Source organism: Manis pentadactyla, chromosome 9 (genome assembly GCF_030020395.1).
Source record: "Manis pentadactyla isolate mManPen7 chromosome 9, mManPen7.hap1, whole genome shotgun sequence".
In the NCBI taxonomy this organism is placed as follows: Eukaryota; Metazoa; Chordata; class Mammalia; order Pholidota; family Manidae; genus Manis; species Manis pentadactyla.
The window spans coordinates 123,320,171-123,344,567 of record NC_080027.1 but is presented as its reverse complement, the minus strand read 5'-3'; the positions used below and the strand labels follow the sequence as shown (position 1 = coordinate 123,344,567).

Genomic DNA, 24,397 nt, shown 5'->3' with positions numbered 1-24,397 from the left:
ACTGTGCAAAACCCCTAAGAGCCGGGGCCCCACCCCTTAGCTGGTGCCGCTGCCCATTAGTCAGCAAGCTCTCCTCCTCACCCAACTTCAGCCAGCTTCAGCTTCACCCTCCCTGGGGGTCCCACGCGGATCGGATCCCTGCTCAGTGCCAAGCTCAGGGCCAGTGGCCTCAGGGAACCTCACAACAGCCAGTGAGGAAATGGGCTCAGAGAGAGACAGCAGCTGATCAGGTTGGGCTGCAGCCACGCTTCTCCACTTGCGCTGGGCCCACTCTTAGCTAGGTCTCTCCCTGTCCAGTGCCCTGGGGCCCACAAGCCCCCTCTTCTGAGCCCAAGGCCACAGGCTGGGCCTGGACCGGTGGGGGCATCTCAGGCCTGGAAGGTGTGATGTCAGCCTGGGGGGTCAAGGCCGGCAGCCCTGCTCACTGACTTCCTCGGTAATTACTTCATTTACACTGAGCAGGAAGAATCCAACTCAATAATCCAGGCAGACACGTTCAAAGTAATTATCTGTGAAATGCGTCCTGCACTGTCACCTTCCTGTGAAGAAGGAAAAGAGCCGAACCCAGAAAAAAAAAAGGCCCCATTGTCTTGAGCCTGTGCAGAGCCCGCCAGGATTAATTACACACCAGCACTAACACATTCATCACCCCACTGCTGATTGGAAAACCCAGGACTTTCAATAATTCATATGTGCGGCCCAGGGCCCCGCCCTTTTGAGGAGACACAGAGCCACTTGTTTTCTGGAAGGAAAGCCCAGCAGCGCCAGGCGGGCTGCCCTCGGCCCCTCCGGCCACCCCCACCTGGAGACGGCTCCGAGCTCAGGCCACTGCCGGGCCCTGGGGAGCCAGCGCAGGCTGGGTGGAGGGCCCGTGTCTCTGTGGGCCCTCTCTCCCGCCTCCTCTCCCCCCATCAGGACCTGCCCGCCTCCTGCCCAAGCCCAACTGCAGCTGTCCTGAGGTGGAAGCCATCGGAAACCCTCCCTGGCCTCACGCTCCTGCAGAGAGGCCAGGAAGCCCGGATTTGGGGGGTCTGTAGGGTGAGTGCCTGATGTGGCCGTGTGGACAGCAGGCTCGGGCAGATGCCAACCAGGCCTCCCACCCCACATGCAGGAGACCCTCGGTGGGGTGCTCTGCCCAGACCACCAGATTGCAGACGAGGTCTACAGGGATTGGGAAGAACTGCCAAACCCTGAGGGCCTCAACCCCTCAACTCTGACCCTGACCCTACCCTCACCCCCCCACCTTCCCCACTGCATCTCAGCCTCCCCACCCCTGCACCCCGGGCTCCTTCCCTTCTGACCCTCCCACCTCTGGCCCTCCCAGGCTCCAGCCCCATCTCTTCCCTTCCTGGGCTCACCTATGGTCGCGAAGACCGTCTCTGCAGCCTCTCCTCCCTTCTCCCTCTGCTTTACCTTTCTGACTCTGCACCCCACCCCCTGCTCTACCTCCCATCACCCCCTTCCGCCAGCTCCCAGCCTTGCCCCTTTGCTCAGAACCTCACACAATAAGTGCCTGGCTCTGCTAGCTGCAGCCTGGTCCCGCCATCACAAACTCAGCTCCCCACTTCCTGTGCCCGTGCACCGGGCTGCAGCCCTTCAGATGCTCCCCACAAAATCTGAGACCCAGACACCAGCAGCCCCTCAGGGTTTGAAAGCCAAAGCAGCCCCGGGCCCCAACCTCTGGCCCATAAAAGATGCACGCCCTGACCTTTCCCCACGCTGAAGGAGTTGTCCCTGGGGCTGACCTGAGCCTACCCCCAGGGCCTCCTGCATCCCTCCTACCTGCTGGCAAGATAAGAGGTAGGGTGGGGCTGGTCCCTCTGCTCTAGCTGGGCTGGGTGCCCCAGCTGGACCCTAGGAAGCTGGCAGCCTCAGAGCTGTTCTCGCCCAGGAGAGGCAGTTCACATGTAATGAATTCAAACAACATCAGCCCTTCCTGGGGATCCTGGGGGTGGGGGTGGGGGCACAGAGAGGGTTATAATTAGCATTCTCAGCATCCCTGATCCCCAAGGAATGCTGCCAAGAATGAGGGATGGAGCAGGCGGTGGCACCGAGTGCCAGCAGCCCAGACTCACACGGCAGGCGGCTGCCAGGCCTGACCAGAACCCAGCCATCCTCCCACCGCATCCCTGTGATGCATCAAAACGGACTCACCGGCTTCTGAGGTGGGAGCCCCGCGCTGGGAAGCTGTTGACTCCCCGGGCCCCAAGGCACCCCTCCCCCAGCTCAGGCCAGCTGGGGGCTTCCTCCGCAGCCCCCCCGGGGCCCCTTCTGAAGAGCGGGGCTCGGATCTGATCTGTTCTAATCAGCCATGTCGCGGCTGGCAGGTCCCTGGCGCGGGGAGAGGATGCTGGGGTGACCGGGATCCAGCACCGTTCCCAGGCAGAAGCAGCTGGGCATGCTCCGCCAGCTCCCCGGGGATCTTGGGGCCACGTGACTCTCCCTCCCCAAGCTGTCACTTAGAATCGGGAGTAAATAGTCCCTGGAAAGGTTTAACTCCATCCGCACCAGCGGCAAACTGCTAACCACCAGTGCTGCCTGCCCAGGAGGGACAGAGAACCTCAGCACAGCCCTGCCGGCCTTCCATCACAACACGAGCTGCCCCCCAAAGGGCCACCGTCTGTGGGAGCTGCATTTTGCTGTCCTCCCACCAGGGTGCAGGGAGCCAGAAGGTGCCCAGAGCTCTGGCGTCGTGGGTCCGCCCCCCAGGCCGGCCTGGTCTTTGAGGCTGTCCACCGGGAGATGAGCCTGCCTCGGTGTCAGCAGGTTCGGCTGGGCCCTGGTGCCTTCGCGTCCCCCCAACCCTGCACAGTGAATTTAGAGAAACAACATTTGGAGCTGGTTGGAGCCCATCACCAGGCATTAGGACCCCCTAGGTCCTCAGCCCAAATTGGTCTCCAGTGACCTTAGGCAAGGATGGTAGCTAAGTCAGGGGCTGCCTGTGTTTTGCATTATTGAGGGTCAGAGGCAGAAGGGGCCGGGGGAAGCTTCAGACAGCAGGACTGCAGCCGGGTTTCGGCTGTACACAAGCCCACGCCGTTAAGAGATCTGTCTTACATCTCAATCTCTCTCTCTCCCTCAGTTTCCTTCTTTTTTCCACATTCCTGTGGATGCTGGAAAAATAATCGATTCTCTGTGACAATGGGTAAATGCAACAGAAACACTGAGTTTCATAACTAGGATCAGAAAGATGGAAAGAAAATGGAGTACTCCCACTTCCAGGCAGGCTCACTGGGTCCAGTCCCACCTGTCCCTAGGCCCCAGGAGCTGGAGACTGACCCTCGTGAGCTCCTGGGGCCACTTCTGAACATTTAATAAAGAAGCAGGAGCTAAGAGGAAGGGCCTCCTCAAGGACCCACTCACATGATTGTATTTTCTGAATGTTTATTATTAGAACAATTATTTTAAAGATAAAGCTTCTCTTCACTCAAATATAATTATTTACCCTTTTCTGTGGATCTCTTTTAATATGATCTGAGTATAAGCATCATTTTGCCAACTAAAGCCATATCTTTAAAAAGAATCCACTACAGAAGGACCAGGGGTCCAGACTTCCCCCCAGAGTCCAAGGAGGGCCCTGTTGTTGGGGGGGGGTGGGGATCTGATCCACACCCTACTCCCACACACCCCAGACAGGGCTCTGGGAGGACCGCCCTTCCCACCCCAGAGCAGGCCAGGCCAGAGCCGGGAATCTCAGGTTCGAGAAGCATGTACCTGTCTGCAGCCATGGTGGGGAGGGGGCTCCCTAGGTCACCCCCTTACCTCCCCCCCAGCCTGGCTGAGATGCTGAATTTATGAGCTATTGGACCCACTCTCCTGAAGAGGTGGAGAAGTCCTGGGTGCAGGCCAGTGCCAGGCAGCGCGGATGAAACCCAGCCCACCTGCCCTGGCTCTCCAGGACTTGGCAAGGCTGCCCAGTACAGGCCGGGGGAGAGCCGGCTTCCAGCCAGAAAAGATGAGGGGCTCTGGGGGGGCTCTGGCCTTGAGGAGCCAGTGCAGCAGAGCAGTGTAAGGCCACAGACTGCAGCATCGGGGAGGAGACAGGGGGGTGGGGAGGGAGAAGGACGCCTGCCCTCACCCCACAGCATCCCCAGGCAGCTGGAAAAGGCAGGAGACAGACGGGCCTGCTGGGAGGGTTTCCTCTTGGCAGACAGAGTCCCACGGATCCTCCAAGAGGCTGGAGCCTGACACACTGATCCTTCTGGGCGATCCGGGCAGCCTTGGGGACCTGAGACCCAGGGGAGGATTGCTCAGGGGAGGTGCCTTCATTGTGGGGATCAAAGTGGGGGGGATATTGCAGAGTTGACTGACCACTCGCCCCTCAAACGTGCCTTACCCGTTCCTCAGCCAGGCCCTGTCTACCTGGGTTGCCTCCCTCCCAGCTGGGAAGCAGGAGGGGAGCCCCAAACAGCGAGCTATCTGTGAGGGCCTACCTGAGCTCAAACCCCAGCTCCACCCCACCATCTGAGCAACTTGGAATAAACTTGACGGTTGAGTCCAGCTTCCTCACCTGCAAATGGGGTTTCCCTCCCCTGAGCCCCATTACCATTCACGACCTTTTCTCCCCGCCTGTCTCCTTTTCTGTTCTAGGATCCTGTTGGCTTTTCTGGGAGCAGAGCTAGAAGGGTCACTGATCAGCAGACTTGCTGCCCCACGCCTCCTCCCCTCTGTCCTATCTGTTCTCTGGCTGTCTCTGGGGTCCTGCAGAGGGGTCTGTGCTGAGGACTCACAGTGACCCGGCCCACAAGTACTAAGGGGCAGAGCCCTGAGATTCTGCGTCCTTGGCTCTGGCAGGCGCTGGCACAGCCCCGAGCAGCTCAGGAGGAGCGGCAGGCACCGGGGGAGTGGCCTTCTTGGAGGAAGTGCTCGGACTACGACAAGGAAGAGACAGCAGCCGGGCAGGGCCCGCTGGTATGGAGGAAGTGCCCGGCCAGGTTGGTACGGCCCATGGGGGTAACAGTGTGGGAGGGGCAGAGCGGCCCAGATGGGGAACTGCGGTTGTCGGGGTGTGGCTCTGCAGAAAGCGTCCCTGCCACACCTCCCTCCCTGCCAACTTTGGACAGAGAGAGGCACTCTTAGAGACAGAATTGGCAAGCTCCACCGCTGGCCACTGCCGCAGGAAGAGAGGGAAGGAGTCAAGGGCCACAGAAATTCAGGAATGAGTGTTTCACACGCAGATCCTTAAGCATCTGAAAGAAGTCTAGCAGACCCATACTGGTTGAGATGCGGCAGAGAATGGTCAAATGGGCCCGTCAACTCACCACCGAGCGAACCCCCTCAAGGCCTCGGTGGGCCCATCACGTGAGCTTTGGCGCCCTCTTGTGGATTTCTGTGGCACATGCACACAAGCTTCCCGTGGTTTTTTTGCACATTTTAATCCTTTGCTTTTTCTCTTCTCCTTGCACCACCTTCTTGGCAAATGTCATCTTCAAAACCACAGGCATGCTTGAGCAGTGACATCAGCTGTGGACACGATGAGAATCACCTCCCAAGGAAGGGAAGGGCTTACTGATACACAATTATCAAATGTGTCTGATCCTGGGCAAATGTCAAAATTTGCTCATTGAAATTTGACTTATCCAGACTAGAAGAGAAAAAATAGCTTCCCACGTTGTCTTTATTTCTGATTTTTAAAATTGCCTCTTGGGTTCTATGTCTGGGGTCCTCAGAGTTTCTAACTCTCCCACCAACCAAATGTCCCAAACCTTTGTAGGAAACTGCAGGGAGCCATGAAAATAAGGAGAGTGGGCCAGAGTCATTCATTCATTCAGTCACTCATTCATTCTGGGATTAGTGATGAGCACCTCCATTGTCTGAGCAAGGCAGGGGGGATGCATTACGCAGAGAAATCAGGCGGACGTGGGGCTGCATCCCAGCTTTGCTTTCTACAAGCATCATGACATGCACAAGTTATTTACTAAGTCTTGATTTTCTCCTTACTTGCTTAAAACAGGGGTGATAGCACCTCCTTCATAACGCTGTTGTGAGGACTGAATGAGACCATGCAGTAACGCGCTCAGCTCTTAGAGTGGCCACTGCTGCTTCTGAAGTGCGGAGTGGCCACCTACTCTGGGAACAGACGCAAATGACTAATGGATGGCTTGTTGACATTTTGTTTCGATATGTAATGAAATAACACTGCCTATATTTCCAGACTTTATAGCTAGCTACCCTGCGTTACCCCTGCCTTTGATGAGTTTTCAAGCCAGGCCAGTAATTCTCAAAGTGTGGCCCCTGGACCAGCATCATCAGAACATCACCTGGGAACCTGTTAGAAATGCAAATTTTTCAGATGCTCTGATTCTGGCTCTAGTGGGGAGCCAGGCAATCTGTTTTAACATGCCTTCCAGATTATTCTGATGCACACTCAAGTTTGTGAACCACCAATCGAGGGAAAACAGCAGACATGTAAACAATTAGAATACGGGTGGATCTCCCCGATGCAGTGACGTAGCAGGCAGAGTCCTGAAGGAAGAGCAGGTGTTCCCAGGTGGACACAAGCCGTGTTCGAGGAGGGAGTAGCACTTGTGCTAGGAGTAGCTGGGAGGCACGGAAGGGAGGTGTGTGCTGAGGGCACCACAAGTGACTTGGTCTGGCAAAGGCAGAACTATGGGAGGTGGGATCACAGAAGGAAGGCCGGGAGCCAAATTAGGAAGCCTTTTCAAGTGCCTGAGTAAGGAATTTAGATTTCATCCTGTAACTGGTGGGAAGTGCGAAAGGCTTTTCATGAAGACTGAGCTGACCACATTGGTACTGCAGAGAAAAGCACGCTCGCTGCAGTACCGCCGGGAGGCAGGGAGAGCAGCTGGGAAGCTGCCAGAATGACCCAGGCCAAAAGCCCACGAGGGTGTGCACTCAGGTGGCGGCCCGGGACGATGACTGAGGGGGCTGGGAAGTATTTAGGAGAAATGACAGGACCCGTGGGAGTGGGCTTCGGGGCTGTCCCTGTGGGTTCCACTTTGGTGGTGCTCCTGACAAATAAGGAGCTGGTGTCAGCAATGGGATGGCGCTGGGTTTGGGACTGGACGTGCTGAGCCGAGGGAGCGCAGGAGATGCTCTGGGCTGGTAGCTGATGCAGCAATTAATTATGCCTCTGTTGTTCATCTCCAACATGCTTCAGCCATTCATTTATTTCAGCAAATATTGGATTCCTATCATGTGCCAGAAAGATTCCAGAAAGAGTGGAACACAAAATAGCCAGTGTCTGCTCTCAGGGCTGACATGGCAGTGGGGCAACACCAACAATAAATAAGTAAACAAATACATAGATGAAAAACTTTCAGATAGTGGCAGGTATTCTTTAGTAGTAGGGATGAGGAGGGGGGATCTTCAGATGGGGTGGTCAGGTAAGGCCCCTCTGAGAAGATAACACTTGAGCTAAATGGTTAGTGCGGCTAGATCCCACAGACCTGGGCATGCTAAGCCTCAGATGTGCAAAAACAGAAGGAAAGCACACTCAGGCAGAGGGAACAGCAAGTGCAAAGGTCCTGAGGTAGGAATGAATTTGGTGTGATGGAGGAAAAGAAATGAAAATCACCATAGCTGGCCAGTTGTGGGAGATGAGGTGAGAGAGGCAGACAATGCCAGACCATAGTAGGTGGTAAGTTTGAGCGACTGATGAGGTACCCATGTGCAAGTGCTTAGTAAATGATTTCAAGACTCAAATGTACATAAAGGAATATGAAGGTAGGATCTTTGAGGAGAACAGAAGAAATGTTTTAACTGAAGCAAGAAGGATTCAGGTTTGATTTCAGGGAAAGCTCATGCTGTAAGAGCCATGTCATATCAGAACAATATCTGAAAACAAATAGTTTGTCCATTTTGTTTTTGTGTTATGAATATGGTTAACAGCCAGCTGATATAAGTGCTGGCTGGCCTTGAGGCAGGGATTGGAAAGATGACCTCTCATGGTACAAACCCAGGAAGATTTTGAAGAGAGGTAGGGGAAGGAGGTGAGAAGAGGGTTCTCCCTCCCCTAGCTGGGGGAGGTCTCCCTCGGGTGGTGCCAGCACCCCAACCCGGGCAGCTGCTCTCTACCAGCCCTGCAGAATCTGAGGCCAACCCCTGCAGGGAGGTCCACAGGCCCGGGCATGCTAAGCCTCACCCACAGGAACAAAGCCAGGACCCAGCTAAGCTGCAAGGTGGAGAGACCAAGGCCGAGGCCAGGGGAAATGAGGTCCATGTGGACCCCCCCAGCCAAGAGCTGTCTTCTGCTTCCAAGTTTCCATCCAGGGCAGCTCGCCTGCACGCACCTTCAGGTTGCTGAGAGCATGAGACTCCAGCCCAGTGAGGGGCCTGAACAAAACCTCTGGAAGGAAAACAGAGCACTCCCACACATGCCTGTCGCCTCCAGGATCGTAAATGCCCACATCCAGGAGGCGGGAGGGGCAGGCAGCTTGCCTGTGTGCCGCCCCTTCTCACACCTCCCCTCTGGCTGGCTCCATGCCCCGCCTCGCGTGACACTCTGCCGCCTTCCTCTGAACCTCTGTCCCATGCGCATCTCCAACAGCCTCTCTTCTCGCCGCTGTTGCTGAGCCACCTCCCTCCCACCCATGCAGCCCAGCCCAGCATTCCACGCACCGAGCCCAGCCCAGAAAACTTCCCGTGATTGACACTGGCTCTCCGGGCCAACATAAACACACACACCGAGACGCACACACACCTAGACGCACACGTACCCCAAGCGCACACCACGGCTTCATCTGCCGCGCTCACTCGGAAACACTGACGCGTCCTAGTCATTCACAGACCCCAGCAAGGCCTCCCGTGAAAAACCACACCCTTTACCCACCCACCTCTCCGCCCAAGAGGCAACAGTGACAAGCGGAAAAGCAGCACCCACATGTGACCAGAAAGAAACTCCATCTTACTCACTTGATGAAATACACAGCTCCTTCCTGGGTGGAATCCATCTCCCAGCCCTTGGGCAAACCTGCGAGGAAGCAAAATCACAAAATCACTCTCCCTTCCTTCCTGTAGCCCCGCCTGCGCTCAGGAGGGACGGGGGTGTGTGTGGGGGGGGGGCGCTGGGACAGCCGGGAAACCCCACAGAGAAGCCAACAGGGTTCAACCCAACCATTCTAACCCTTTTCGTCCACTGTTCCTACCACTCTGAAGCCAGTAAATAATAAGAGACGTGGCAATGGATGGGACGTCCCCTGTCAATAGGCAGTAAAGCGATCAAATGAATCATTGCCCAGAAGGTTTTGCTCATTCAACAAACATGTATTGAGCATCTACTCTGTGCTAGGCCCTAGGGATACAGCAAGGGAGGCACAGACGGTGGCCCTGAAAGGGTCCTCGGGGTCATCCCACCAGCCCCCATATATCACAGAAGCAGAAGTTGGAGCCGAGGGTGGGCACCTTGCCCCAGGCCTCACAGATAACTAGCCCCCAAGATAAGACCAGGACTCAACACTCTGAATCCCCGACCAGTATTACTTCCAGATTCTGCTGCTTCTGGAAAAGACACTGAGGACTTCGAAAAATGGAGAGACAAAAAATTTTTTTCTTTAAAATGAGGTATAATTGACATAAAATACTAGCTTCAGGTATACAACATAATGGTTCAATATTTGTATACACTGCAAAATGACCACCACAATAAGTTTAGTTACCATCCATTACCATACAAAGTTACAAATTATTTTTTAATATAATGAAAACTTTTAGGATTTGCTCTCTTGGCAACTTTCTTTTAACTGAAGTATCATTGATAGACATTCTTACATTGGTTTCAAGTATACGACATAGTGGTTCAACAGTTACCATATTTTTATTTTTATTTATTTTTTATTAAGGTATCATTAATATACACTTTTATGAAGGTTTCACATGAAAAACATTGTGGTTACTACATTCATCCATATTATCAAGTTCCCCCCATACCCCATTGAGCTCACTGTCCATCAGTGCAGTAAGATGCCACAGAGTCACTACCTGTCTTCTCTGTCCTACACTGCCTTCCCTGTGACCCACCCACACACCATGTGTACTAAACATAATACTCCTTAATCCCTTCTCCCTCCCTCCCTACCCACCCCCCCTTTCCCTACCCACCCCCCCTTTCCCTTTGGTAACCACTAGTCCCTTCTTGGAGTCTGTGAGTCTGGTGCTGTTTTGTTCCTTCAGTTTTGCTTCGTTGTTATACTCCACAAATGAGGGGACTCATTTGGTACTTGTCTTTCTCCTCCTGGCTTATTTCACTGAGCATAATACCCTCCAGCTCCATCCATGTTGTTGCAAATAAATAGTAGGATTTGTTTCTTTCTTACGGCTGAATAGTATTCCATTGTGTATATGTACCACATCTTCTTTATCCATTCATCTACTAATGAACACTTAGGTTGCTTCCATATCTTGGCTATTGTAAATAGTGCTGTAATAAACATAGGGGTGCATATGGCATTTTGAATCTGAGATCTCGTTTTCTTTGTGTAAATTCCTAGGAGTGGAATTTCAGGGTCAAATGGTATTTCTGTTTTTAAGTTTCTGAGGAACCTCCATATTTGTTTTCACAACGATTGAACTAATTTACATTCCCACCAGCAGTGTAGGAGGGTTCCCCTTTCTCTGCATCTTCGCCAGCATTTGTTGTTCCTAGTCTTTTCAATGTTGGCCGTCCTAACTGGTGTGAGGTGATATCTCATTGTGGTTTTAATTTGCATCTCCCTGATAATTAGCAATGTGGAGCATCTTTTCATGTGCCTGTTGGCCATCTGAATTTCTTCTTTGGAGAAGTGTCTATTCAGATCCTCTGCCCATTTTTTAACAGGGTTATTTGCTTTTTGGGTATTGAGGCATGTGAGTTCTTTACATATTTTTGGATGTTAACCCCTTGTCAGATATGTCATTTACAAATATACTCCCCCATACTGTAGGATGCCTTTCTGTTGTACTGACGGTGTCCTTTGCTGTACAGAAGCTTTTTAGCTTGATGTAGTCCCATTTGTTCATTTTTGCTTTTGTTTCCCTTGCCTGAGGAGATGTATTCAGAAAAAAGTTGCTCATTTTTATATTGAAGAGATTTTTGCCTATATTTTCTTCTATGAGTTTCATGGTTTCATGACTTACATTCAGGTCTTTGACCCATTTTGAGTTTACTTTTGTGTATGGGATTAGACAATAATCCAGTTTCATTCTTTTACATGTAGCTGTCTAGCTTTGCCAACACCAGCTGTTGAAGAGGCTGTCATTTCCCCATTGTATGTCCATGGCTCCTTTATCAAATATTAATTGACCATATATGCTTGGGTTTATATCTGGGCTCTTTATTCTGTTCCATTGATATGTGGGTCTGTTCTTGTGCCAGTACCAAATTGTCTTGATTACTGTGACTTTGTAGTAGATCTTGAAGTTGGGGAGCATAATCCCCCCAGCTTTATGCTTCCTTCTCAGGATTGCTTTGGCTATTTGGGGTCTTTTGTGGTTCCATATGAATTTTAGAACTATTTGCTCTAATTCATTGAAGAATACTGTTGGTATTTTGATAGGGATTACATTGAATCTGTAGTTTGCTTTAGGCAAGTTGCCATTTTGACAATATTAATTCTTCCTATCCATGAGCATGGGATGTGTTTCTATTTATTAGTATCTTCTTTAATTTCTTTCTGAGTGTCTTGTAGTTTTTAGAGTATAGGTCTTTCACTTCCTTGGTTAGGTTTATTCCTAGGTATTTTATTCTTTTTGATGCAATTGTGAATGGAATTGTTTTCTTGATTTCTTTTTCTGCTAGTTCATCATTAGTACATAGGAAAGCAACAGATTTCTGCATATCAATTTCATACCCTGTAACTTTGCTGAATTCAATTATTAGTTCTAGTAGTTTTGGGGAATTACCCATTTTTTAAAATCCTCACCCCCGACTAGTGCAGTTACTGTCTGTCACCATGGTTTCTACTCCTTTGTCTCTCCTCTCCTTCTGGTACCCCTATTATGCAAATAGTTTCATTTGTAGTTGTCACACAGCTCTCTTGGCATACTCTTGTTTCTGGAGATTGTTTTTTCTCTCTGTTCCTCAGCGTCATTGTTTTCCTATTCTCTAATTTCCATCTCATTGATTTTCTTTACTTCCAGCAGTCTAGTATTCATTCCCTCCACTGTATATTTTATTCCAGTTACTGTATTCCTCAGATCTGAGTGACTCTTCTATCTCTTTGTTGAAGTCCTCCCTAAGATTATCATTACTTTCTTGCAGATCAGTGAGCATAGTTATGGCTGTTACTTTGAAATCTTTATCAAGAAGATTGTCAATCTCCATTGCATTTAGTCCTCTTTCTGGTGTCTTATGTAGTTTTGTTTGAAACATATTCCTCTGCCTCATTTTGTCAGGGTTTCTGTGTTTCTTCCTTTGTATTAGATGGATCTGCTATGCTTCCTGATCTAGAGAGTAATGGCTTTATAAAGAAGGCATCCTATGGTGCCCAGAAGCTCAACACTCCACTCTCCAGTGACTGGTTCTCCTTTGTGGTGGAGCCCCAGTTGCCATGATGGGCTACAGGCAGGGCCACCTTTCTGTGTGTCTGCCAGCTGGCAGGGGGTCCATCTTATCCTCCCACAGATGGCAGTTTGCCTCAGTCAGCCCTTGACGAGCCCAGCAGAGTTGCTTCTGCTGGAATCATTGTGGGCAGGGCGCTCTCTGCTTGCCCTGAAACCATGGCGATGGCAGCACTGATGGGCTAATGGGGTGTGGGGGGGCAGTTGTGAAGCTCCGGGGGTGGGCATGTGGTGGTGGGGCGTGTGGGGACACAGTCGCACGGCAGTGGCAGGACACAGCACAGTTGTGTCACACTGAGTTGGGCTGCCCACGAGGAGGAAGGGGTGCTCAGAGCTGCCTCCCATAGGTGCCTCCCCAACTGGGCTGAAAGAGGGCCGAGGAAGCTGGGAAAGCCTCCCTCTGCCTGCCAGGCAGTGAAGTCTGACACTGCTGGGCTGAGCGGGCTGGGAGGGTGGGCAGGCAGTGTGCAGGGAAGCACGTGGGGGCTGAGCTGCTAGTGAGGCGGATGGAGTGTTTGGGGCTCTCGTGAGTGCCGGGCCTGTTAGGCCAAGGCAAGCCTGTGGAAGTGTCATCCATTTGCCCTTTCTCCTGCAGAGAGAGCTCCAACCAACCTTTACCCCTCTGGCAACTTTCCCTCTGCTGGTAAATCTTTCAAAATGCTGCCTAAGTTTTGGGTCTCAAAGGACAAATATAGAATCCTGTCCTCCACAAGAGGCAGGAGTCTCAGCCTCTCAGAGCACCCAGCTAATCACCAAAGCCCAGTGCAATGTGGACTCGTGTTCCCGGAGCATATCTCTAGGGCAAGGGGGTGCAGGGTCACTGAATGCTTATGCCCTCTCCGCTCCATTCCTCTTCCTCCTGCTTGTGGGTTAGGGTGGGGGAGAGGCTGGGGCCCCAATTTATCACGATTCTGTCCCTTCACCCTTCTCTGGGTGGTCTTTCCTTCTTCCCCAGGTGTAGGTGGTCTGTTCTGCAGCCTTCAGGTCGTTTTCAGGGTGAGCTGTATTTGCTGTAGTTGCTTCCTTGGTGTGTGGGAGGAGGTTTCTGCATTGGCTTCCTACTCCACCATCTTTTTCCCCTCCCAGGAACTTGCAAGTATGTACTACAATATTACTGACTATAGTTACATACTGTACATTATGTACATTACATCTCCATGACTTAGTTTATAACTAAACATTTGTACCTCGTGAACCCCTTCAACCATTTCACCCACCCCCAGCCCCTCCCCTCTAGCAGCCACCATTGTGTTCTCTATATGTATGGGTTTTGCCTGGTTGGTCTGTTTTGTTGTTTAGATTCCACATATGAAGTGAAATCATATGGTACTTATATTTCTCTATCTGGCACAATTACCTCAAGGTCCATCTATGTTGTCAAAAATCATGATTTCATTCTTTCCTATAGTGGAGTAGTATTCCATCTTCTTAATCCATTCATCCATCAATGGACACCCAAGTTGTTTCCATGTCTTGGCTATCATAAATAATGCTGTAGTGAACATGGGGGTACAGATATCTTTTTGAATTAATGTTTTCATTTTCTTTGGATAAATACCTAGTAATGGAATTGCTGGATCATATAGTAGGTCTATTTTTTTATTTTTTTAAGACCCTCCATACCGCTTTCCATAGTGGCTGTACCAATTTACATTCCCACTAACAGGGCATGAGGGTCTCCTTTTCTTCATGTTCTCTCCAACACTTATTATTTCTTGTCTTTTTGATAACAGCCATTCTAACAGGGGTAAGGTGATATCTCATTGTGGTTTGGTTTGCATCTCCCTGATGATTAGTGATGCTGAGCATCTTTTCATGCATCTGTTGGCCATTTTTATGTTTTCTTTGGAAAAATGTCTATTCAGATCCTCTGCCAATTTTTTGATTGGATTTTTTTTTTTTTTTGCTATTGAGTCATGTGAATCTCTAGGTATTTTGGATATAACCCCTTATTATATATATGATTTGCAAGTATTTCCTTCCATTGTATAGGTTGCCTTTTCATTGTGTTGAGGGTGTCCTTTGCTGTGCAGAAGCTTTTTAGTTTGATATAGTCACATATGTTTGCTTTTGCTTTTGTTGCCCTTGCTTTTCTAGTCAGGTCCAAAAAAATCATTGCTAAGACCTATGTTAAGGAGCTCATCACCTATATTTTCTCCTAGAAGTGTTATGGTCTCGGGTCTTCCATTCAACTCTTTAATCCATTTTGAGTTAATTTTGTGTATGGTGTGAGATAGTAATCCAGTTTCATTCTTTTGCATGTGGTTATCCATTTCCCCAGCACCATTTATTAAAGAGACTGTCTTTCCCCATTGTATATTCTTGCCTCCTTTGTCATAAATTAGTTGACCATATGTGCATAGGTTTATTTCTGAGATCTCTATTCTGTCTATTGATCTATATGTCTGTTTTTAAGCCAACACCACACTGTTTGGATTACTATAGCTTTATGAGATAGTTTGAAATCAGGGCATGTCATGCCTCCAACTTTGCTTTTCTTTCTCAACATTGCTTTGGCTATTCAGGGACTTTTTTGGTTCCATACAAATTTTAGGATTGTCTGTTCTAGTTCTGTGAAAAATGCCATTGCAATTTTGATAGGAATTTCACTGTATCTGTAGATTTGCTGGCCATGGAAAATGAGTTTAGATGCATTCCCTCCTCTTCTATTTTTTGGAAGAGTTTGAGAGGGATAGGTATTAAATCTTTGAATGTTTGGTGAAGCCAGCTGGTCCTGGGATTTTGTTTATTGGGAGGTTTTTGATTACTCATTCAATCTCCATACTAGTAATTGTTCTGTTCAGGTTTACTATTTCTTCACAATTCAGTCTTGGAAGATTGCTTATTTCTAGGAATTTATTCACTTCTTCTAAGTTGTCTAGTTTGTTGGCATATAATTGTTCATAGCAGTGTTTTATGATCATTTATATTTCTGTGGTATCAGTTGTAATTCTCTTTCATTTCTGATTTTATTTGAGCCCTCTTTTTTCTTGGTGAGCGTAGCTAAAGGTTTGCCAATTTTTAACTTTTCAAAGAACCAGCTTTTAGCTTTATTTACCTTTTCTATTGTCTTTTTAGTTTCTATTCCATTTATTTCCACTTGGATCTTTGTTATTTCTTCTCTCCTCCTACTAACTCTTGGCTTTATTTGATTTTCTTTTTCTAGTTCCTCTGGGAATAAAGATTGTTGAGATTTTTCTTGTTTTTTGAGGTTAAGCCTGTATTACTATGAGTTTCCCTCATAAAACTGCTTTTCTGTATCCCATAAGCTTTGGTATGTTGTAATTCCATTTTCATTTGTCTCTGGGTATTTTTTTATTTCTCCTCTTATTCCTTCATTGACCCATTGGTTGTCCAGTAGCACGTTGTTTAGTCTCTACATATTTGTGATTTTTCCAGTTTTCTTCTTGTAACTGATTTCTACTTTCATACCATTGTGGTCATAAAAGATGCTTGATATGGCTTCAATCTTCTTAAGTTTACTTAGACTTGTACTGTGGCCCAGTATCAATCTATTCTGGAGAACGTTCCATGTGCATTTGAGAAGAGTGCGTATTTTGGTTTTGGATGGAATGTTCTGTATATATCTATTAAGTCTACCTTGTCTAACATATCACTTAAAGCTAATGTTTCTTTATTGATTTTGTCTGGATGATCTATTAAAAAAATCTTAATAGCATCTCTGAAAAAAAGTATCTGTGCAAATGCTCAGAGCAGAGAATCACAGATTCACAGAGTGAGAAAGGGCTGAATAGCTGAGGAATCTGACATTGGCCCAGAGGTGCCCAGGTAGCTCCAGAGAGGTGCAGCACCTCCATCTCCTAAGGGAGTTGTGCTAGGTACTGTTTCAATCCTGCCCACCTTCCCAAAATAGCCACCCTGGCAGCATCCTGCATCCTTGGCAGACAGGATTCCTCTACCCAGAGGCCTAGGCAGAGGAGCCTTTTGAGAAACCAGAGAGAATCTACTGTCAGAGTTGGGGGCCAGCAGGACACTGGCGGTGATCATTCCTTCTGCAGGTGTAAGAGCCCTGTGACTGACATATTGGAGAACAGGTGTGGAGTCTCCTGACAGTCAATCACTGCCTCCTTTCTGGTCAGCCCACATGCTGCCTTCTGTATGAGGTTTTATAAAATGTAGCTATTTATTTGTTCTGAATCACTCCAGCCAGATTATCAGCCGCCTTAGGGCACAAACTGCTGGAGAGCAGAACCTGAGTTCTATAGAGTGGTGGGCCCAGCTTTTATTCATTCATTCTACTCACCCCTATTTATCAAGGGTCTGAACTTCCATAGTTGCTGTGGACGGTGGTGTTACTAGAAGTGCTTCCTTCCTCTAAGTTAAACATCTGACCACTATTAGTACGTTTAATCTGCACAGCAACATTATATAATAGGCATCAGCCCAAACATTTTTATAGATGAGGAAACTGAGGCCCAGAGAGGTTAATCAACTTGCTTAAGATCACACAGGAAGTGTACAAGCCGGGATGTGAGTCTGGTCTGCTGCCTCCAAAGCTCACATTCTTTCCTCTGTGCTGCTCCATAAATGCTACTTGTTCCCCTCTGTCCCTGTGGGAGGATGTTCCCATTCAGAAGGGCGTGGGTTGGCAGTCTCCCGAAGTAGAGGGATCCCCATTGGGTCAGAATCATAAATAATCCTGCCACTGTGATGTGCCTGGGAAAGAGGCCAGTGTGGATTATGTCCCCTGCCTTTTCCAGCAACTTCCCTCCACACTGCCCTCTCTGCCTGGGCAACACCAAGAGCGCTTATATTCCTGTCCAGGCTGAGTGCCCGCTGAGGCAGCTGCCCTCCCAGCGAGCTTCAGGGGCATCTTAACCCCTTCCCAGCCTTAGACAACCAGTTGGCTGCAGCCAAAAATAAAAGTTGGCTCCTAGGTTTTTATTCGCCTTCCTGTCCTACCTAGGGTCATAATGAAATGAATGGACTCAAATTTTAAAAGCTAAAACAACGAGGGTGGCAACCACCTGGACAAGGAAACAGCCAGTCTTGTGGTCAGGAGGCTCCACTTCATGTCAGAAACACAACAGTGACGATAATAATGGCAGTCACTCACACTGACAGTGGCTCTCCAGGGCAACGTTTGCTACAGCATTTTGATGCTCATAATCCTACCCCTATTTTACCGAGGAAGAGGCCAAGTCCCAGAAGAATTAAAGCATTTGCTCAAGACCACACTAATAAAAAGCAGAGCCAAGATCTGAGCTCAGGTGTCTCTGCCTCTAGAACTTACGCACTTAGCCCTGATAGCGCCGTGCCTGTTAGCCGAGTGGCCTCGAGCCAGGCACTTCCTCTGTGCTCTTCAATTTTGCTACCTTTGAAACGAAGTAGCGGGACTCCAGGATCTCTGAAGTCCCTTCCAGCTCTAAAGACACAACGATTCCAGCCTCAAAACTGAGAGTATAGGCCCTGGGCAAGTCAACACCTTAAGCCAGTGTGTCCGGCCGTGTGGCTGTGCCTGATGAGCGGCAGAGACTCCCCAGAACCACATGCCTCGGGTGTGGTCGGGGGCAGGGCTGGGACGCCAGTGAGGGCAGGTCCGTGGTGGCACCCTAAAGAGGATGATTGGCTATTTCATTTGAAGCTCCCCAGGCCTTCTGATGCTTGGTGTCTCTACCTCTTCAGTTTAGACTGAAATCTAGCCTGGGAGATCCCTGAGGGCTACTAGCAGAATCTTCTCCATAGTAAGCAACCAGGGTGGGCCCTGCCCCCTTTTCTTTAATGCTCCCCCAGTGTGAAGGAGCTCCTATCAGCCATGTAGGGTTATTTAAATTAAGTTAATGAAAATTTGAAATTCAGCTCCTCAGCCACACTAATCACATTCCATTGCTCTGTAGTGACATGGCTAATGGTGGCTCTCCTGGGCAGTGCAGAGAGAGGGTATTAACGTCATGGCATCCAGTTCTGGGGCACAGTCCTGGGATCTGGGGTGCTGCCAGGTCAGGAGCTCTCAAGGTGGGGGAAGAGAGAGCAGTAAATCTTTGTCCTCAAAGCTCTGCCCCACATATTAACTGTAGAGCTGGAAGCTTGGAAAGACCTCGATGTGAGTACCGACCTCCGGCAACATCCCACAGCTGATGGTCCAGATGCTAAGCTGAGCCCATTCGTGGAGAAAGGCGACACTCAGAGGCAAAATCGGGGTGGGAGATTCCTATGGCCACCTTAGGCCATGCTTCCTCCTCGGCTGCAAAGGCAGGGACGGGAAGCTCCTTACCTGGGCTGGCGGAGCGTCCACTCTGGATGGGCGATTCCGTGCCAGGGTGCAGCCAGCTGGTTGACCTTTCCTCATCACTATAAAAGGCCAATAAGAGAGCGTCAGATACAAGAGAGGCTTCCCGGAGCAGGCTGCCCACCTCCAAATTCCCATCACCACCGTCTGATCCCAGATGCCTGAGATGGGGGCATCCACACTGCCACTCACGCACATTCACAAAGCTCTCGCTGAGCAGACTGGGGATTCAGAGGTGAGTATCTGATGCTTGACCACAGAGAATGTATAACCCACTGGGGAAACAGACATACAGAAATACAGTTGCAAAATGATATGATAGGAGGTTTAATCCCGAATATAGTTAGGCACAAACGGCACAGCACCGCACCAAGGAGGTGGTGCTAACTGGGAAGAAATTAAGGAAGGGGTGTTCTGAAGAGGTGACATCTAGGAGGTCGGTGAAGCCACACGAGAAGAACAAGGGAGGTCCTAAACTGGCAGTTTCTCAATGGATAAGAAAGAAGGAGGCGGGGTCAGCTGGGAATCCTTGGATATCTACAATGCTGTATTTTTTCATTCATGGCATTCCCTCACATTAGGAAGAATTACAGATGATGAATCTGAGGTTCAGAGAGGTTAAATAATTTTCCCAGTCACACAGTCAATAGGTGATGAAGCCAGGTTTCAGAACTAGACCCACCCCCACTGAATCCCGAGCTCTCTCTAATGTCTTACTCCCAGCAAAGTAAGCCTCCCAGGAACACAGATCCTCTGGGCTCTAGATCTGATGGCAGATGGGCCCATCAGCATTTCTCTACCCCCACCCACTAAGTGACACCAAATTTTCAGGAGCCAGATGTGGCCCAGTATGAAACACGTGACCTCCTTGGCCAATCCAGGCATGCAGGGAAGAGGGCTCTCAGATCACCTGTATCACCCAGGCTCTAGGGTGGGGCCTTGGGACCAGGACAGGATACACTCAATGCTTTTAAGGTACAATTAATACCTTAATGAATATAATAAACTTCACTTAAAAGGGATTTACTCAATTTTTGTTGAAGATATACAATGAACCGCACATAGTGAAGGTGTACAATTTGAAGTTTTGACATATGCATACACCTGTGAAACTACCACCGAAAACAAGAGGTGAGCTTCCCCAAATTTTCACGATGCCCCTTTGTATGTGCCAGCTCTGCTGCCCTCACGCTACCCCCAGCCACAACCGATCTGCCTCCAGTCACTATAGACTCGTTTGCATTTTCTAGACTTTTATATAAATGGAATCATACAAGCTAGTCTTCTTTGACCTCATTCTTTCTTCTTCCCGTCTATCCTCTTTCTTTCTTTTCCTCCCTTCCCTCCATCCATGTGGTGGCATGTCAATTAACTATTTAATTCCCCTTCACAATGGAGTAGTACTCCACTGCAGGCTGTGCCGATGTGTTCATCCACTCACCGGCTGCCATGAACATTTGTGTCCAGGTCTTTGTGTACCTGCTTTCTTTTCACTTGACTTCACTGATTCTCTGAGTGGACACCTGCTGCCGAGAGAGATGTCCCAGCTGACCCACCCCCTCTGATGGGGAGAGAAGAAACAAAGTCGCTGTCCTGGGGGCCCAGGGCCCCTGGAGCCTGTGTGCACCGGCAGAGATGACCTGACAGCGCTCTGGGCTTTGGTCCTGGGAGGCAGTAGGAGAGGAAGCCATGGAAGGGGGAATTCTGCAAGGGCTGAACTGTAAGTGGGGGTGGGGGGGATTCATCCCCATATACCCCCTCAAGGAGACTTTCGGGCCCCTGATTCCTCTCCTCTCACACATTGCTTCCTTCAGACTTGGAGACTATTGCCACCCACCTGGGTATGTGGACAATCACAGGGTCACACAGGTGGGCACAGCCCAGCCTCAACTTCCCCTTCCCCTTGTCCCCCCCTCCCCTCCCCTCATCAGCCCTGGGCAGTCTCTCCCAGGGCTTTGGGCTGGCGTCGAAACCGGAACTGGGAGGACCAATGTCATGGCAAATCCACAGCTCCCAAGCATATCTGGGCCATGAGCATCACCTAGAATCTTCTCTGGGGCCCCCATCAGTTGCCATTTGCAGATGTTCTAAGGTTTCCCACCAAAGTCCCATGCCTGCATCTTCTCCTTTCTCCGACTCCCATTCTCAGTGGATAATCTTATCTCTTAATTCGACAGAAAAATAGAAACCAATAGGAACTAATCTACCCACATTCCACCCATTCTTTAATCCTTGTCTTTACACTGGAGCAGAGATGGCCTTGCCCATTTAAGGCTGATAACCCCTCTGCCTGGGTTATAGTCCCCATCATCTCCCATCTCTTAGAACCTTATTCTACAGAGTACCACAGACTTGTATCTTCAGTTTCTCTCTCCTTTTCAGGTCCAGCTCATCAGCCCTGTCTCCTATCTGTGTCCTCCCGTCTGGACCTTCAGCCTTCCTCTCAATGTTGCCTCTCTTTCCAGCTTCCTGTCCAGAGCTCCTCTTCTCACGGACCAAGCATCCCTCTTGGAAACTAATCCCTTCTAGCTGTCCCCACTTCCTGGTCTCCCGCTCACCAATCCCCTGCAACTGCTTTCTATTCCCTGACCTCCCCTGAGACCACTTTCCTAGAGGCCATTAAAGACCCTGTAGTTCCTCTACTCAGTCATCACGTTCCAGTCCTGAGTTCATTTGGCTTTTACACCACTGGCCATTCCTTCCTAAACATCCCTCTTGCTTCGCTGGCCCTGGTGCTGTCCACCTCTGTGACCTGTAGGTCTTCCTCTCCGTCCTGGGCTTCCTCTACCCTTTTCCTTAAATGCTGCTGGGCGCCCTCCCGTCTTCCTCCGCCTCTTCTGGGTGGTTCCCCTTATGGGCTGACTCCCAGGACTCTCTCTCCAGCCTCTGTCCTGTACATCCAGCTGCCGGTTAGACATCACCTCCTGAATGACCCCAGAGACCTCAGTGTCAAAATTTCCTCACTGTATGCTCATGCTCCCTAAAGTCTGTTCCTCTTCCCAGACTCCTGATCCCTGCTGAACTCAAGTTAAACACTTTGAGCTTTAACTTCGATTCTTCCTTTTCCCTCCCTTCCCCAGCATTTAGGCAGTAAATGCACACTCTCAATTCCTCCTGAAGATTTCTCCCCACCCCCCGCCTGTCAGGTCCCTGTCAGCTATCTCCTGGACTTCCGCAATCACCTCACTGTTCTCCGCACCTCAAGTTCATCTCCCGGCCTCCCTGTTCATCTCCCAAATTGTCATTCGCCCACGCAGCTGCCAGAAAGATCTTTGAAAATGTAGATCTATTTATGTGGAGCCTCTGCGGAAAATCTCCTTTGGTTCCCCATCACCTACAGGATCAAGCTGAAGCCCCGAAGCCTCTCTAAAGTGCCCCATTTCTGCTTGTTCTGCCTCATCTTCTGCAACTCCCTGGCGGCCTCTACTCCATCTCTCTCTGCTGACCCCTGCAGATTGTTCTAGACAACCTGTGCCTGGCACCCATCCGACACCTCTTCCCATAGGCCTCTGCTCCAGGACTTCTTTCACCCTAGTCTCTCTCCTCCACAATCCCCTCAAAAGCCTCCTCCTTGGAAAATGTCACTTTTCTTTGTTGTGTTCCTCCACCATCCTGCCAATACCTTTAGAATATATCCACTTAGTTTCTAAGTATTCATTTGCATCTTCTCCCTCCTACCTTCAAGGAAAAACAAGTATCTTATTGTTGTTTATCTCCCATGCCTAGCACTGCAGCAAATAGTGGATACTCAGTGAGTGTTTGTGGACTGAAGGATGGAAAGAAGCTGGTAGGCAGGCAAGAGATTGGGAAGAAAGACGAGAAGAGCCAAATTAACGTCATCAGAATAGCTGAGGAGATGATGGAAATTCAGATTCCAAGGCCCTGCCCCAACCCTTCTGAATCGTCATCTCTGGAGGTAGGGCTCAGGACTTGGCCTTTTTCATAGGCCTTCTTTAAGTGAATCTTGTGACTCTAAAGTTTCAAACCACGGACAAAAGGGACTCTAGTTCTAATACTGCAGAAGTTCCGTTATTTAAGAATCTGACCCAGGGTCAAATACTTTAGCAGAATTAATTTTTAAGATAATCTAATTACGGCATCGATTATGGGCATGGAGGTGATAATTACAGAAAAACGGACTAAAGCACATGTGGAGACTGAAAAACACCAAAGAGAGGCCAGTGGCCACCTGAGGCCCTGCAAAGGCAGTTGGGTACAAGGCAAAAGGAGGCAGCGCTCTGATTAACAGGTGGTGTTCTCTCCGACAAGCCCTCCCGTTCCCCCATCTGAAAACTGAGGGGGTTGCGGCAAGGTCCCTTTCCGCTCTAATGTTCTGTGAGTGGCCATCTGAGGACAGGAAAACTCACCACGTATGGGTAACCGCTCAGAACGCTTCTAGACTTGCTGTATTACCGGGAGATTTCTATCCTGGCAAAAGATGACTACAGAGGGAGCGGGCCAAAGGAGCACCGGCGGGGCCACTCTGTTATAATGAGATTATGCCAGAGCCATTTTGGTTTATGAAATTAATACAACAGCGCTAATATATTACTGAGAGCCGCGAAGGCCCAGTCTCTCCAAAGAACGCCAAACGAACTGCAGGCATCTTCTCCTTCCCCTTGACCACTGGCCCACAAGGAAGCAGGAAGGAAGGGGCTGCCGCCCTGGCACACTGGGCCCCGGGGCGAGGGAGTGCCCGGGGCTGGCGGTAGAGGCAGGGTCTCCTGATGTGAGGTCAAGCCCGAGTCTGCCCTGGGCAGCTCTGGGCTCGGGGAAGAGACAGCCCTGGCCATGTAGTGGCGGAGCGGAAAGGACGGCGCTGCAGGCCGGGCCCGGGGCCTGGCCACCCTCCTCAGGGCCCCCCACTCCGCACCTGTGCCTGCAGCGGAGGGAAAGGCCAGCGCCCGCCCTGCCCAACCCTGCCCTCCGAGAGGGACTTTGACCCACTGAGGAGAAGGCGGGAGACACATTCAAACAGGCGGCGATAAACTTATTAGTCATGCCTGCTGCTCAGCCACCGCTTCCCCCCACTCTCTGCGGGCGGCCCCCAGCCCTGCCACCTTTCAAGTCGGACAACTTTAAAGAAAAAGGCAGGAAAAAAACGAGAGGGGCCAACGTACTTGATGAAGAAGACTCTGCCCCCGCGGTCCACTCCGTAGGTCCACCGGCCGGGCAAGTCCAGCCAGTCGATCTCCTCGGCCATCTCGGGGTCCCGAGCCCCTCGCGCTGGCCGGCCCCGGGCGCTGCGAGGGCCCGCTGCTCCTGGAGGCAGCGCCGGTGGGGGGCGGGGGGGCGCCGCGCGGGCCGGCGGCTCGGGCGCCCCTCCTGGGTCCCTGGCGGCGGCTCTGGCCTCCCGCTGGCGGCGGCTGGCCGCCCGCCGGGCAGCAGGGAACAGCGAGACTTAACCCTGGCCGGGCCGGGCCGGGCCCCAGACCGCAGCCGCCTGCTGCCGGGGTCGGCGCTCCCGCCGGACGGCGCCCGAACTTCAGGACCGGCGGCCGGCGCGGCGAGGACTCCTGCCGCCGGGCTGCGCCCCGCGGCGCCGCGGTCCCTCCCGGAGCGAGCAGGTGGCCGCGGCCGAGCGAGGGGCGGTGGCGCTCCGCTCGCAGCTCCGCGCCCGCACTTGAACCACCGGCGGGCGAGGGAGGCGGG

General features: G+C 50.5%; 1 protein-coding gene across 3 annotated transcripts in view; it reads right to left on the bottom strand.

Annotated features, from left to right (window-relative positions):
• PLEKHA6 (pleckstrin homology domain containing A6) overlaps positions 1–23,998 on the bottom strand; it is a 130,804-nt gene extending 106,806 nt beyond the window's left edge. Inside the window, exons 1-3 of one of the 3 annotated variants that reach the window (XM_036909653.2) lie at positions 23,866–23,998; positions 18,731–18,807; positions 8,875–8,932 (exon numbers count right to left, since the gene is read on the bottom strand). In XM_036909653.2, the coding sequence (XP_036765548.2) occupies positions 8,875–8,932; positions 18,731–18,807; positions 23,866–23,948 (218 nt within the window). In that variant the 5' untranslated portion in view covers positions 23,949–23,998. Of the gene's footprint in view, positions 1–1,782; positions 1,805–2,154; positions 2,394–8,874; positions 8,933–18,730; positions 18,808–23,865 lie in introns of those variants that run through there. The other 2 variants (XM_036909656.2, XM_036909661.2) reach the window with 2 other exon arrangements.
• Between the last annotated feature and the right edge of the window lie 399 nt (positions 23,999–24,397).